Raw genomic sequence first — 15095 nt, 5'->3', positions numbered from 1 at the left:
TCAGTGTGAGAAGTTTTGCAGGTCAGAGTGAAGATGCATTGGCTCAAAGCACCTGGTAGTTTTTGCAGAGCCAGAATATGCTATTAAATACTGGTCAGGAAAATCTTCTGTATTTTATAAGAGCTAAAACAGAGCATAAATTGAAATGTGTTTTCCTTAAGTAGCCCTGTTGTTAGCAAAGGAATTCCAGTTTTCTTGTAAAAAAAAAAGAAATCTGGTAGGATGCATTCTTGATGTATACACTCACAAATGTTAAACCCTTGCTTATTCCTCCCATTCTCTGTAGCTTCATGACCTCGTGTAGGGGAAAGAAAAGTCAGGCAGTGTTTCAGAATATGCCTGGGTGGGTTGTAATGCATGTGAGCTTTGACCTGTAACTATTTGCTGGCATTAAGAAAACCCATGGTGTTAACTTTTAGTATTAATGGACTAACTCCCACAGAAAAGTGTTCAACAATGTGAAATGCTGAAATGCCTAACAGTGGCCCTCTTGTTTTGATGGAAATACAGCTTGACCTCCACTGGAGTATCACATGAAGCACTTAATGCTTGACTTCTAGGTCACAGTGTCGCTAGGAGTGCCACCGGGCCCTCCTCACTTTGCTGTTCTGCAGTTAAAAAGATGTGATAGTTTTAAAAAGCTTTCTGCTTAAGAGCAATGTAGGTTTGGGTTTCGCTAACAGTTTTTCATTGTAAATGACATTTAATGAGGTTATACTTCAAAGAAATGTATCATTTTCCTGTCAACATCTGTTTTAAGGAGCTGTAATGGGTCTTTATGGGACAGAGAGACAGTCTGGTAGAGAATCTTCCCTTTTCCATTTTCCAATCAAATCCCTGTTAGCTCAGCATCGATCAGAAATGTCTGTTAGTTGTTCATACTTCCCTTGTGCAGGTGCTGGGCTCCTCGTCTTGCTATCTTGAGCATAAAAACTCACCAGCTGCTGCCCTGAAGAAGTGGCATGAGAAAAAAATATTTTTTCTTTAGTTATAGAAAACATACCTCAGGTCAGGAGCGTGAGGACTGAAAAGCCTCATGCCCGTTTTCCATCCATAGGTGAAGAACGCCCTTCTCCAGAATTGCCAATGTGGCATATTTCACTCTCAATTGGTTCATTATTTAGCAGCAACATAATGTTACACAAATGGTAAATCTTTTGTGGGGAGAAAGATCACTGGTTTACTGTAGTAATACTATCTATGAATGTGGTACTGTGTTATTAATGCAATATTGAATATTAGTGTTTTATCAACCTAGTGCATGTGCCATAAATGACTGGGTTCTGTTTTCTTTCAAATGATCAATTTTTCATTCAGCTGCTAAAAATACTGGTGGAGCTTTCATTGACTGCTTTCTGTCTTTTGTATGGAGCAAGCCTTGGCAGCGGGCTGTGTTGTCTGCAGAGCAAATGGAAGGTGCACCTTGCCCTAAGTAATTTGTAATGAAAACAGCAAACACTGGCCGTTGTCATGACTCACACATGGGACTGAGCCACTGCAGGAATCGATGCTGTGCTTGCCATGCAGGAATGACCTTGATGAGTCTGGAAGGGAGGGAGGAAACAGTGGCAGTGAAAAGAAGCAGCAAAGGGTGGCCTTGTTGTCATTTGGGCGGGAAGGTGAGAAGCAGAGAGCTCAAGTGATCCACCAAGGTCAAACCAGAAGCTGTTAGAAGAGCTGAGAATAGAACAGGAGCCACCTTCCTTCAGGTCTCTGCTTCACCGCAGGACTGTCTGTCGTACTAGTCTGTTTACTTGCAAATTTGGGAAGCTTTTATCAATTTTCTTTGGGCAGTGAGGTTTATTTTTGTCTATCCATCAAGAGAAGGGCACACGATGACTGCTGTAGTGTACCTGCAGACTCACCTCATGCGATACTGGCGAAGAAAAGCAGAGAGAGCATCATGGTGCTTTCTTACGACAGTGGCCTGCAGGCCAGCCGGGGTGCTGTGTTGAAGATTTTTTCCCATGCCTGCATAACTATATCCCAAAGCCCTTACTGCATTGACAGCAGTCCTAAAGCTTTGTAAGTCTGTGTGTGCATCAGCATAGACATCCTCAGAACTTGCAGCCGTCGGTAAACCAGGTCCTGTTACACACTGGCTGTTCTTTTGTCAGTTAATCAGCAAAAAGCCCAACTGGAAACCTGTTTCTCAGTAATATTAGAGTCTCTGAATTTCTGCTTGATGCAAAGCAGTAATGAAACAAGGAACTTTGCCACTAATGGTTTAGAGATTGAATTGCTTGCCAATGTGAACGAGGGATAAATAACCTGTTGCTAATGCTGCTGCCACCCTTCTGACGTTGCTTAATCCTTTTGACGCACCAGGAGGAAGGGAGACTTACAAGAGAGCAAACTGCTTAACTGGGCTGATAAGTGCTTCTGTGAGTGCCCCCGTGGCTGGGCTTTGGCTTTTGCACCCCTGCACTTTTTCACCACTGTCGTCCTCCCCTGTCCTGGGAACTGCATCTGACTTGTTAGTCCTTCCTGAAGACCATCTGAAAAATGAGTTGGTGCCAAAGATTTCTCCTACTTGCAAGCAGCCCATGTTATTTTTCTTTGTCATACCCTGCTCCTTTCTGGCATAATGTGCTCTTGTGGAACTGCGTTTTGCCTCCTTTTCTCCTTTGTTTCTGTTACTGTAGCCATCAGTGCTCTGCTCTTCCTTTGTTCTAGCCTCAGCCACACTCAGGTGCCTGCTACTAGGAACTCCTGCATTTGTTTTATGTAAAATGTAATTGTATAAGCTTTGTCACAGTCCTGTGAAAAACAGTCTTTGCTGGCATAGATCATATCCCAGTGGCCAGCTGATGATGTGAGCAGCTATTGAAGTTTTATGTTTGTCTTTGCTGCTGAAAGTATGTAATTAGGATTCATCTTGTTTTATGTTTTGATTTATGTGAAAACAGCCGCTCGTGTTCATGGATTTGGACCTTTCCTACAGCGTAATCCATTTGTGAGGTAGATCGGTCCTGCCTTCCTTTTTAAGAGATAGCAACTGATGTCAAAAAGCAGTGCATTTGGGGTGTTTTTGATGTATATATCCTGAAAGGCTGTTTGCAGAACTTTGCATAGTTCAAATGTATTTTGTCGTAACATAAATCCAGTTATCCTAAGTGTAAAACTTAGATACATTTGCCATCTGGAAAAATAAAACAAGTTTGGTTTGCAATTGTACGATTTGCAAGAACTTTAAAATTACTTAGAGTTATTTTTCCAACAGAAACCCTCTTACATTTTTCCATCTGCATTTTTTGTAAGTTGATTTTTTTGTGGTGTACTTTTTCATATGTTGATAATGTCAAATGTATCTGCAATATCATTTAATTTTATCCATTGGTTATATAACTTACTGACCTTAAAACTCTGGCTAATCCCTTTCAGATCAAGGAATCCATTGTTGGTGAAATAAGACGAGAAATAGTAAGTGGATTGTTAGCAGCTGTATCACCCCAAAGCAGATCTGCAACTGCAAAGCAAGATACACAGCCATGAAACTGGTACTACAGGTAATCTTTGGGAATCTGCCAGAAACATTTTTTTTTTTTCATATGGGATTGTTAACAAGCCTTGCTTTGTTTGCATTTTCCCCTTGCAAGATAAGTGATCAAAACTGAAGTTTATTAAATACAGTGGATACGCATAATCCTGGATAGCTTTGGAATATCAGCTAGTTTGTGGTCTGGCCCATTCTACTGTCAGCTTTCATGCAGTGGTCCTTGATTTTTAGTGCTCCATGATGCCTTTGCATATGAATGCATCCTGTGAGACGATTTCTTTAGTTTGCCTGCCTTAGATATGAATATTAACAAAATACACACTTAAGCATAACAAGCAGACTTCCAAAAATCTAATTGAGATATTCCTCCTGCTTTTTCTTTTCTGTAAGGTTCGATGTAGTCCGAAATGCTGTGGGATTCTGCTATGGGCAGCATACACTGTCGAAAGTGTCAAGTTAATTTTGCTTCAGGAGATGTTAAAGCTGCTGAGATAGGCTACTGTATTCGACGCTTGGTTCTATGATGTGTACCTTTCCTTGAGTTCATCTATAAAGACTTAGACACTTTAACTAGTTCATTGCTTTCCTTAGAATGTCAACAAAACTGTGGCTCTATTTATTTGTACGTCCCTGTTGTAAATTTTTATGTAGCTGATTTCTTTGTCTAAGGATGCATCATGAAACTTGAAGATTTCCAGACATAACCAATTTATAAATAACAGATGTGTTCAGCCTAGCTTTTTTTTTTTTTTAAAAAAAAACACAACAAAAAAAACCCCAAAAACACTGACCTCTATGAGGTATTTATTGTGCAATAACTGATCCACTTTAAGAGCTTGAAATAACCAATAATGGTTTCCACTGCTGTTATTTAGTGCCACTTCAAAAGAAGGAAACAATCCTGTTGTAAAAAATTGCTGTTAATTCTTGGGGCGGCTACTATTAGCAGAGTGGTAGAATGACGTGAGGTTACTTAAAACTACTTAAAGTTCTGACACTGAAAGCCTTATCTTTGTGTAGAAGACAATTTCTGATTTTATTTGCTTCCTTACTGTATGCCCAACCCTCTATAGAAAAGTGCCTTATTTTAAGCACTGTTTTTTGTCTTTGTGTTGACTGCTCTCAGTCATACCAAGAGAAGTTCTCTTCTGCTTCATATTAACCAAAATGCAATAAAAGTACCGATCTTCTGAAAGTAATTAGGATGTGCAACTTGGAATGAATGAACGACCTTGCTTGTATTATGGGGAACATGGAAAAAACCTCTTTTCCTTCCCCATCCCTCACTGAGTGTATTTTCAGTTAGCCTGGTGAGCATGCGTTTGTTCCAATGGAGCAAATTGGAAGTCATTGGAGGTTTTATGTGGTCAAATAGACATTTAGTGGATATGTAATATCCCATTTTGCTGTGCTTGGAATCTCTTTTGCTCCTTTGCCATTTCCATCTACTAAAACTCTCTACACTATGTCAAGGTGTTTAATCAAAAATAGTTTCAAATATAACAATATTATATGAAAAAGTTTGTAAGATTTTAAATTGTGTTAGGAAGACACAAGGGCTGATTTCTTAAAAAACGTGTATAATAAACCAATAAAATATTTATTTTGCCTATAATCTGTGTCAGTGTTTTTCGTTTGTGCATGGTTTACTCTTAAGCAAAATAAATAACAGATTTCATCAAATGTTACACAGAATGGAGAACAGCAGGAAAGCTCAGGACTTGAGTTTCCAAAAGCTTTCAGATGTTCAGGGGACCCTGTATACTTAGGAAATGTGACACATAAATTTGAAAGAAATATTGGCGTTTAAAACCAAAGTCTTAAACTTCTTGGCTCCCGTTGTGGCTCCAAGAATTTGGTTGGTTTTGACCTGTCTTCAGAGTTTGTCCCTGTGAGTACAGCCAGAGCTTTCTTGAAAGCCTCATCCCACATGTTTAAAAGTTGAAATATAAGCTCTGACAGCGCTTGTGTGCCAATCCATACGAGGTGGTAAGCTGCAGTGGGTTTCTGCTTTTCTTTGCAGCTTGTATGAGTATGCGGTTCCATTGCAGAGTGCCACTGGGGAGCGACCAGCCAGACCCAAGTGCCTGCAACCTTCCTTCACAAATGCACAAGCCCAAAACCTACTCAAATAATGGCAGCAGCAGATGCTCCCCTTGTCCCCCAGCCAGGTTAATTTGCACACTCAACTGTTAATCTAGGTCCTGTGCCCATATGCTACTCAAAGTGGCATTCCAAAAGAGGTGGCAACTGTGGATCTCTCGGAGCACTGGAGGAAAGCATTTCAGGAGCCAAGGGCTGCCAGCACCATGCTTCGCAGGTTTGGTCGCCTGGCTCCGCACCGCTCTGGCAAGGAAAGTCACTTGTAGGTAACGTCCTGGAGTGTCTATGGCACTTCAGCTCGTAGCTTGTAAGAACATTTGATCTCAGCAATGCAATCTAGTGTTTTAATATATCCTAAGAAATGAAAAATAGTGCCAATTTTTCATCCAGCTGGTGGAAGGCGTATTTGTGAGGTTCTGGCATAATTTAAAATGAAGACATTTCGAAATGGCATTTCTAAAAACTGCACTAAAACTAATGAATATAGGAGCACCTATTTTTCCATAATCCTTGGTAAGTGATTTTTGCCATTCTTAAGACACTTACTGGTAATATTTTCTGAGTGACATTTATGTAGATATAGGAACGTCTATAAACTCCTGTTTAAAAAAGATAAAACTGTAGTACACTGCTGTCATATAAGTTAAGCTGAACTGATATCAACCTCTGTTGACATTTCTGCTTGTGCCTTAGGAACAGCCGTCATTATTATTGGACACACACCTAACCTGGGTGGCTTGCCCTTTAGTAACGTCAATTCAGCTGTAACGATTTTCTGAGCGTGGACAGTTTTTTCTTTTGTTTGGTGACTGAAACTGCTACTTTCCTTACAGATCAGTGTTGTCTTTTTTTCTACCAGCCTGCAATTTGATATGAATTCTATGCAGATTAAACCAGCTTTAATAGTGGCTGATAAATATTGGTCAATCAAATTTGCTGTGAATAAAGCCGGCAGTAAAGCCGGAGATATTTTGGATGCTTTTCTAAACTTCACTGTGATAGCGATCTTTGTGGATGCCAGCTGGCTGCAGGAATGTAAAGCAAAGTGATGTATTTTGGAAACCCTAAGAACTAGCTGTTTTCTGTGGGTACAGGGCAGCTACATCCCTGTTGGCAGCAAAGTAGAGTTGTATTTAGCCTGCTACAGAGCAATATGTGCCTATGGCACAGCTCAACTCAGGCAGAGGTTTGGGAGGCTAATACTTGGAGATTTTTTTTTTTTATTTCTATTGTTTTTTTAAGGTGAGTAAAAGCATGTTTCTAGCCCCTCTTGTTCCCTTGTTGCAATGAAAAGCAACAAAAACAACCTCTGCTGAAATGTGGAGACATCTCAGCATTCAGAAGCTGGAGGCAATAGCTGGAAAGGTGGGAGCAGCCCCCTGCATGCTTGGGTTAGTGCTGTGATGCCTGTAAGGTGCTGCTGCCACCGCTCACCCACAGCGCTGTGTATGCAAGACCTGAAAAAGAAAGGATGGAGGATGGCCACGGACCCAGCTGCACGGCCGGGGGTGAGTACACGGGAGGAGAGGCTTCTGCTGCTGGTAGTTTCTGCAGTGCTGTTTGGAGAGAGGACTCAAAAGTGGCCCTGACTCTTCTGAAAGAGCTGATGGGCTCACGAAGCTCTTTCAGGCACTTTTGCTGACCATGACCTTCATAGAGGGAGGGGGGCTGCCCTGTGTCTTCTGCTTTCTCTGAAATTATGTGATGTGCAAGGCCTTGGCAGCCTGCTTCTGGAAGGCAAGTGATGCCCAAGATGCTCCAAGCTGCACATTTCCTAAGGACGAGTTTGCTTCGATTGCTGTTTTCTTTTAAGGTGAGAATTTAAAGCCTTGCTGATACAGTCCAACCACCAATGCTCACCAGTACTACTCTACCGAGTCTTCAGGGGCAGCATTTGTGCTGCCTTTGGATTTTGTGTACTGCTGAGCAAATGGCTTACGCTTGAAATACAGCACAGGTCAGAACATTTTAGTTTAGTTACACCACTAGATGAATCTGTTTCAGTGAAACTGGCCACAGGAAGGTACTGATGAGGGAGAGGGAACAAGAGCCCAGTTTGGAAACTGGAATAATTCAAGCCTTGACTAGACGCGTAAAACAAAAACATGCCTAAATTACTGGAAAATGTAACTTCTGGGGTGTGTTTTTTTTCAATAGGGAACAAACCCAAAACCCTGAAACTTGGATGTTGTCATAAAATAAAATAACTGCTGGTTAGATGGCCTCAGTCCATTGCAAGACTTTCTTCTGAATTAACATGATAATGTCAAAATAATACATGGTTTGATTTTCAGAAAAAACAAGAAACTCATATTGTTAACTTGGCATAATGCAAATTTGCTTTAATATTTTATATGTGATTTTAGATGTGATAGTAATCCTTCATGCCATAGAATAAAAATGCACAATATTGTTATAACAAAAGTTGTAACAACATTAAAAGACATTTAAAAAAAAAAAGAAATCGCTTGATAATTCCACATAGCTTGTATATCAGGCAATTCTGCATAGATGCTTGCTGAGTGATGGTGAATATTATACACAGAAACATCTTTCTGTTTTTTTGGACAGGGTGAAAGGAAAAATCCTGGACAGTGGTTAAGTAATTAGGTGGTAGTGATGAGAAGGCAGCATGATGAAAAGCAAGAATTGCCTCAGTGGGTGAGTAGCCCTTGTGATTACTGTGAAATCTTCGGTACAGGTACCTGCTTTCAGAGGTATTTCTGTATTTGTGAGTCTGTGTATAATAATGTAGAATTTCTCATATTTTTATTTTCTGAAGTAGTCTTGTTTTCCATCGGTTATTTGCTACAACCTATTGGGGAGTTTTAGAGTCATTTTTTAAAGAAAAGATCTACAGAAATATTTCTGTTCAGTTTTGTGTGTTCAGCTTTAGTTTCAGATTTTGTTTTAAAAGTATCAAAGACAGGAAAAGTTATTTTGAAGAGCAATGTCCTGTACTAAAGATTGAACAATGCAGGATTTAAGTATGCACTTAATACCCTAAAACCAGTACCAAAATTTTGGGTTCTGCACTATTGAACTGTAGGTCCTTACTAGACATGGATCTTTTGACTGTTTAATCAGGTGATGTCCCATTAATCCAGCTCATTCTCTATGTTTTGGATGTGTGTATTCTATGGACAGTAGTGGGTAGCCCCTACCAGTAAATATCCACATTACTTGGTAGTCTGGAGAGCTGTGAGTCCCAGAAGAAGACTTGAATAGATAGTATCCATTCTTATGTCCTCAGATAAAGGCAACTTTAACTGATTATGATTAAAGCTATACTGCTAAGGAGTGATTATCTCAACAAAAGAGATTGTATGGATAGAAATAGTTGTATTTGTTACTTTTCTAGGCTTTATGAATCCATGTATATAGTTAGTACATAAGCATGTCCAAGCCTGGCGTTCGATGGACAAGTACCGGTGATGGAAATTTGGGTTAGACTGTTACAAGGCCAACTGAACGTCCCACCAACTCTATTGCTGCTCAACAAGCCTTTCTGTTCTTTTTCTTGACCTGCCTGTGGCAGCCCTTACTGCTCACAAGACAGACATGGTCTGCTTTATGTTGTCCCACCCTTGCAGATTTTAAATTCTTCTCATTTTCTGCATATAAATAGCAGACACTGTTTCCAGCAGTTCATTGGGAACCACCCTGGTTGCAATGCCTGTATTTAGCTATTTTGAAAGGAAACTTTCATGGTCATTTTGAATAAGTCATTAATATTCGTATTGTTTATTCCTGAAAGGCTTGCGCCTTATTGTAACATCTATGAGCAATGCTCAGTGTAGAGCCCCAAGAGAAAAACCTGTCGATGAACAGGTACGGTGTGCCCAGCAAAGACCACGTCCAGTGTTTATGCTTTCTGCCTCCCTTCTGCCCATGACCAACACTCCGAGCTGTGAAACTGATGCTTCTCCAGAAAAAGGCAGCTTGTCAGTTCATTAGGAAAGGGCAGAAAGAAAGAGCATGCTGAAGTCCCCTCTGGCTGTAGCAGGAGGCCAGCGGGCAGCAGCCAGGGAGCGGTGTGCTGTGCTCTGCAGCGTGTCTCCTCCGGCATGTTGGGGCTGCCCAGCAGGGTGCTGGGGAGGTGCTGGCGTGAGGACAGGTCCCAGCCAGAGAGCCCGAGGAAAGCACGGATCAACACATCTTTGCAAAGAATCTCACGTATCAGTAGCTACAGTGGGGATTAAAGTTCTGTCCTGAGACGCGCTGGAAGAAGTGCCATTTCCAAGCCGAGTTCTCGCTCTGCAAAGGCAGCCTGGTAGGTGAGAGAACTAACTGAGTGCTTCCCTGCATCTGCACTGGTGGAACTAGAAGCCAGAGCCTTAAGCAGGTTGGCTTTACAGCCAGCTCGAGCTCTCTCCTCTCCAGGCTGATGCTGCAGTAGCCCCTGACCACAGCAGAGAAGCTGAGACAGATCACAGCTGCAACAGAAACTGTGTAGGGAGAATGCAGCGCAGAGACCCCAGAATTCCTTTCACAGCAGACTTGTCTTTGGCTGGGAAAAAACCATAAACCTCTCCTAACACAACAGGGAAAATATCTCAAGCAGCAGCTGTGCCGTGAGTACTCTGGTAGCTCATCACTATGGTAAGACATTAAAAGATGGTGCTTCATACCAGAACCTAATGAATGACATAGGAAGGAAAGATCTTGGACAGTTATTACTTTTTTTTCTTCCGTGATAGTTTTAGCTGAATCATGAAGGAATTTAAAACGTTGTGGGGAGTGCACTAAAAACAGAAGATGAGCTAAAAGGATTTGGCAGTACTTAAATGCATTTCAGCTCTTCCCCAGACTATGATGCAGTCTATAGAAAATGCAAGCACACTTTGCCCAGAGACATCTAGTGCTGCAAATTAGGTGTAAGAGCGAGCTGATGTAGTAATCCTGAAATACTATATCTGAGTGCTCTCTGTAATATGCCTCATACTATTTTGAAAATACCTTTATTGTTATGGTGGCAGCCAGCTCCAAATAGGCCCAGGGAGGACAGCTGCAGGGGCAGGTATCTCCACATTGCATCTCTGGTGGGCCTCTCTCGGAGGCATGGCAGCCCCATTAAGGATTTGTCTTTGTGTCTTGTCTTGTCCTGTTGTCTGGCTCCCTTCTGAACCTGCCAAGAAGTGGTTTTGTTGGTTTGTTTCTTCATATGATTGTTGAGACGTAATTCCTTTAGTCAGCAATGTCCAGCAACCTAGAGCTGAAACTCACCTCTGTAATCCTTTGAGCATTTAATGTTTTAATACTCTTTCACTGTCTGAATGTTTTTTTCAACTGACTTTATCATTAACTGAAGAAATTTTAAGCCTTTGTAATGAGAATTGTAGCTCCTGTAATACAGTAACATACACTGTAATTGTAGCGTAATTAAATACTTGAAGTTCCATAGACAGCTATAATAGATATTTTAAGGCAAGCAGTTTTATCATAGAGAAATCAAATATTTTAAATACATTATTTAGTGATATATATAACAGCAAAGCAGCTGGAGAACATTTTTCTCATGTTACCTGAGACAGAGAAAACAAAAATTATTTTCTTTCAAGTGTGAAAACAGATCGGAGAAAAGCCACAACTTCAGATCCCTGTGTATGTCCTCCCACCAGGTGTATCCCTGTGTATATCTGCTATGTCTGGAGCTGTCATCGAAGTTAATGGCATGTCTGTTCATGAAGGACTTGTGAAATTGGATAATTAGACTGTCCTGAAAACAGCTCTCTAATTGTCCTTGGTGAAGGTGACGTGTGCCTCTTACTTTAGTGTCTTAGACTCTTGGTTGTACTGGTGGCACTGCTGCAGTTGCACTCTGGCTGTAATTGTCGGTGGAAGTCTGTAAAGCAACTTATGATTCATCTTTGTAGCAATAGTCAAGGCTTAAAAATGGTCGTATGAAATGCTGAACATCACTATTCGGTGCGTCTCTTTTATCTGTTGTGGTAAATGAAACAGCATGTCACCTTAGCACTGAAAATATTCAGGACTCGGCCTGACAGGCTTAGGATAACCTGGTCTCAGGCTCTGCTTTGAGCGGCAGGTGGGACCACGTAAGTCCAGAAGTCCCCTCCAAGAGGGAATCTTCTGTGGTTCTACAATTCCAAGTTAATGCTACCTAAACTATCACAGAAAATCTAACAGGAAAATTGCCAGCTACTAGTTGTCAGCTGGAAACCACTCTGGTCAGTAGGTTTGATTTGGACCAGGAGAGAAATTTCAGCCCTCGCTGGGAGTTTTGATCAGAGTCAACTGGGACTTTAACTCTTAGTGTATGCTCGCCTCCTGGGCATGATCAGGTTCTTCATAAACCAGCTAGCTAGTGTGCTTGCCTCTGCTCAGAAATACCCTGGCATTCTGACAATGTGTTAACAGTTTTCATTCGTGTAAACCAAAGCCGAACAAAGTTCCCACCCGTGACTTGCTGGTTTATTCTGCTGTGCCTTGTGAGTTGTTCTTAACCACGATCCTTGCTCCTTCCCAGCCTCCTCTGCTGGCACGGGTGGGAAAATACTCAGTGACTCTGAAGAAACCTGTGACGAACTGTGAAAATCTGTAGTGTTTTCAGTGGCCTAGACAAGAAATGCGTTTTCAGATTCTTCTGAGTGTTGGTGATGTCCAGACCCAGCTCTGAATCCAGCCGCTTCTCTGCCTCTTTCCTGCAGTCTGCCAGAGGCAGCCCCAAGCTGTTGCTCCTCTCCATGATCTGTTTGCTCTCCGTTCTGGCTGTCTGTGTCCTCTCCCCTGCTGAGAGAGTCCGTGGGCCCTCCAAGACCCCGACCAACATGCACCTTCCCTCAGCAGGAAGCCTCACCCCAGGTAACGCTGATTCGGGGGGGATGGGCCAGCCTGGGTTTTCCCGCTGTACCTCGTTTTCCCTTCCTTCCTTTCTGGCTTGGTGTGTAACCAGAGGCTGGCCCGGTGCTCTCGGGCTTCGGAGCGAAGCTTTCAGCGTAGCGCTTTGATCTGGCTCCAGGGCACCTTCCCACCGGGACGCGGCTCCGGCACCAACCGCAGCTTTGTCGCAGGAGCTCTGCCGTGCTGCCTGGCTGTGGCTGGCTGCCCTGAGCAAAGGTGCGCCTTCGGTCCATGGGTGCTGTGTATCATTTCATACACTTCCTTTGAATTAAAGTGAAATGAAAAGTGAAAAGCAATTACATTCACCAAAGGGTACTATTGGTATGATTGACCAAATTCTTTCCCTGGTCTTGGAAGAAGGCATGGGTTTTGTACCCTGAAGGAGGATTGTGCCCTCTAAATTTTAGCCATCTAAAAGTGAGGTAACTAGTGTAGGAGTCACCTTTACTTCACCTAGGGTTAACGGAGAGAAAATGTCATCTCCAGCAAACACCATGTTCCGCTAAACTAGGACGGGGTGAAATGCCCTTTGCTGTCCTAGCCTGAGGGAGCCCAGGTAGCCAGCTGAAGCGTGGGTGTTCTCAGTATCTGAAGTCATGTAAGATGGAGCCCACTGGAAGAAATCCCAGTCTAAATCTGCAAACTCAGCCTAAGGTGCAAACGCACTTAGCACACCAAATAAGCTTCATGAAAGTGTAGGCATCTGTGTAGCATCATCATCAACAATCTTCCTGGAAGAGGTTTAGAAAAGGATTTGATAGAGCAAAGGTAATCGTTTGATACGTGAGAAGAGGAGAGCGGTTCTGGCACACTCTAACAGAGATGGAATTATTGCATCCACCCCTCCTGCTACCTCCACCCCCAAAATCTGAAAACTTCCTGATTTGTGTTCATCAATAATTAAAAGCCCATCAGCAATACTCAGAGGGAGCTTGCATTGCACTTCTGAGCAGCCAGATAGTAATGTACAGTGGAGAGATCCTCTTTTTCAAATCCCAGGGCTCCAGGCCATGCAATGCTAGTATTGCATTTTCAATTAGCTTCTGAGTGAACGCTTGGCATATGTAGAAATGAACCGGTACACAATTAGCTTATTGTTCCTTTCAGCTTTGTGCTGAGAGGATCTGAAGGGCTGCAGAAGAGAGGGGAGAGGGGGGGGGAAAGAAAAAATAGCCAAGCCAGCAGCATCTCTGTGGATGTGGAATAAGGGAGTCGCTGGGCTCACGCAGATTCCTGTGCTCGGTCGGGAGGTACGGCTGCTCCGGGGAGCGCTCAGCCTGGCCGCGGGCAGGGCGCCGGGGAGAGGCGCGCACCGACTCGCAGGCTCCAGCCTCCTCTCTCCCCTGACTCACCTCGGAATCGCGATGGAGCCCAACAGCCCTAAAAAAATACAGTTTGCTGTGCCACTGTTTCAGAGTCAAATAGATCCCGAGGCAGCTGAGCAGGTAAGGAAGATGGGGGTTTTCACCATTTTGAGGGAGTGGGGTGGGAATGGGGGCAAGGTGTGGGGCAAGAGCAGGTAATACTTGTGGCCTGAATGCTTTCCTAACTTATAATAGTGTAACTGTAGATTAAATGCTCTGGACATTATAGCGATGTCTGGATACACCCAAAGAGGGAGGAGGATATGTCCTCTGGCCAGAATAAAGCATCCTTACCTTGGGTAGGTTTATTCAGTATATATTTATTGTGCCTTTTCTAGAACTGGACTTGTACAGTAATACGTACACTTCACATGAATACACATTCTCAACAAATCAACTAAAGTACATTACGTGTACATAAAGCAAAACGTGAAGCTGGTAATAGGTACCTAATGGAAAGATTGCACAGAAGACAGTTTATTTACTATTCATTTTAACATGAGAAAATATGAGTTATTTTTTCCACAGTAGTTATTTCTTCAGTTACCTCCTGTATTTCTTGTGATTTTTATACAGCTTTCTTTATGTCATTGTTATAGTGTTTTACATACTTGAAAAATATATACATGAAGAAATATGCCTGACTTATGTCTGCATTGGAATTTTGTCTGTGCTAATTTAGGTTTTGGCTCGCTCCCAAAACATACACGTACATATAATATATATATAGCAGTACAGACATCTAAGGAGGAAAAGATACTTATTACTATGTGCAGATATGTGTAGAAGTGCGTAAAGAAGGACACAGGGGATCTTATGAGACAAGCTGGATAAATCCTATTTAGGTGACCCAGTATAGCTCTCTCAGTGCAAGTCCTTCTTGACATTTACTTCTATTTTGGTAAGTCTAGGTTGAGATGATACCAGGGGAATATTATAACCTTGACAGTTCCGTGCCATTATAGCTACGAAACTATTTGCACCTTTAGGACAGGTATCTGGTTTCCAGAATATTCTGATGTCGTGTCTCTTAAAAGGCAGCCACCTTTGCCAGAAAATGATGAGTTGTGAGTGACCACTGAACGAAGAAATACTAGAAGGGTTCAGGAGAGAATTGTTGTGGGTCTTCATTTTGTCCATAGGTGCTTCTGAGCTGTGAGATATCTGTACCTTATGGAACAGTCCTGCAATAAATTCAAGCAGGACATGTTCTGACATTTTTCTGAAATCTATGAGGACCATAGGATTAGGATCTCCTGGAATTC

The 15095-nt window shown here is 42.2% G+C and overlaps 2 protein-coding genes across 6 annotated transcripts in view; both read left to right on the top strand.

The window, feature by feature from the left end:
- ITPRID2 (ITPR interacting domain containing 2) overlaps positions 1-15095 on the top strand; it is a 53586-nt gene that overhangs the window by 37537 nt on the left and 954 nt on the right. For 3 of the 5 annotated variants that reach the window (XM_056350212.1, XM_056350213.1, XM_056350214.1), the window contains 2 exons: positions 3385-3509; positions 3890-4248. In XM_056350212.1, coding sequence (XP_056206187.1) covers positions 3385-3495 — 111 coding nt within the window. In that variant the 3' untranslated portion in view covers positions 3496-3509; positions 3890-4248. Of the gene's footprint in view, positions 1-3384; positions 3510-3889; positions 4249-5522; positions 7416-8173; positions 8264-12273; positions 12428-15095 lie in introns of those variants that run through there. The other 2 variants (XR_008823669.1, XR_008823668.1) reach the window with 2 other exon arrangements.
- PPP1R1C (protein phosphatase 1 regulatory inhibitor subunit 1C) overlaps positions 12734-15095 on the top strand; it is a 54021-nt gene continuing 51659 nt past the window's right edge. Inside the window, exon 1 of the mRNA XM_056350228.1 lies at positions 12734-13911. Within this exon, the coding sequence (XP_056206203.1) occupies positions 13663-13911 (249 nt within the window). The 5' untranslated portion in view covers positions 12734-13662. The remainder of the gene's footprint in view (positions 13912-15095) is intronic.

This window comes from Falco biarmicus, chromosome 8 (assembly GCF_023638135.1).
Source record: "Falco biarmicus isolate bFalBia1 chromosome 8, bFalBia1.pri, whole genome shotgun sequence".
NCBI classification, from domain to species: Eukaryota; Metazoa; Chordata; class Aves; order Falconiformes; family Falconidae; genus Falco; species Falco biarmicus.
The sequence above is the reverse complement of the archived record's forward strand: the minus strand, read 5'-3'. Positions and strand labels throughout refer to the sequence as shown.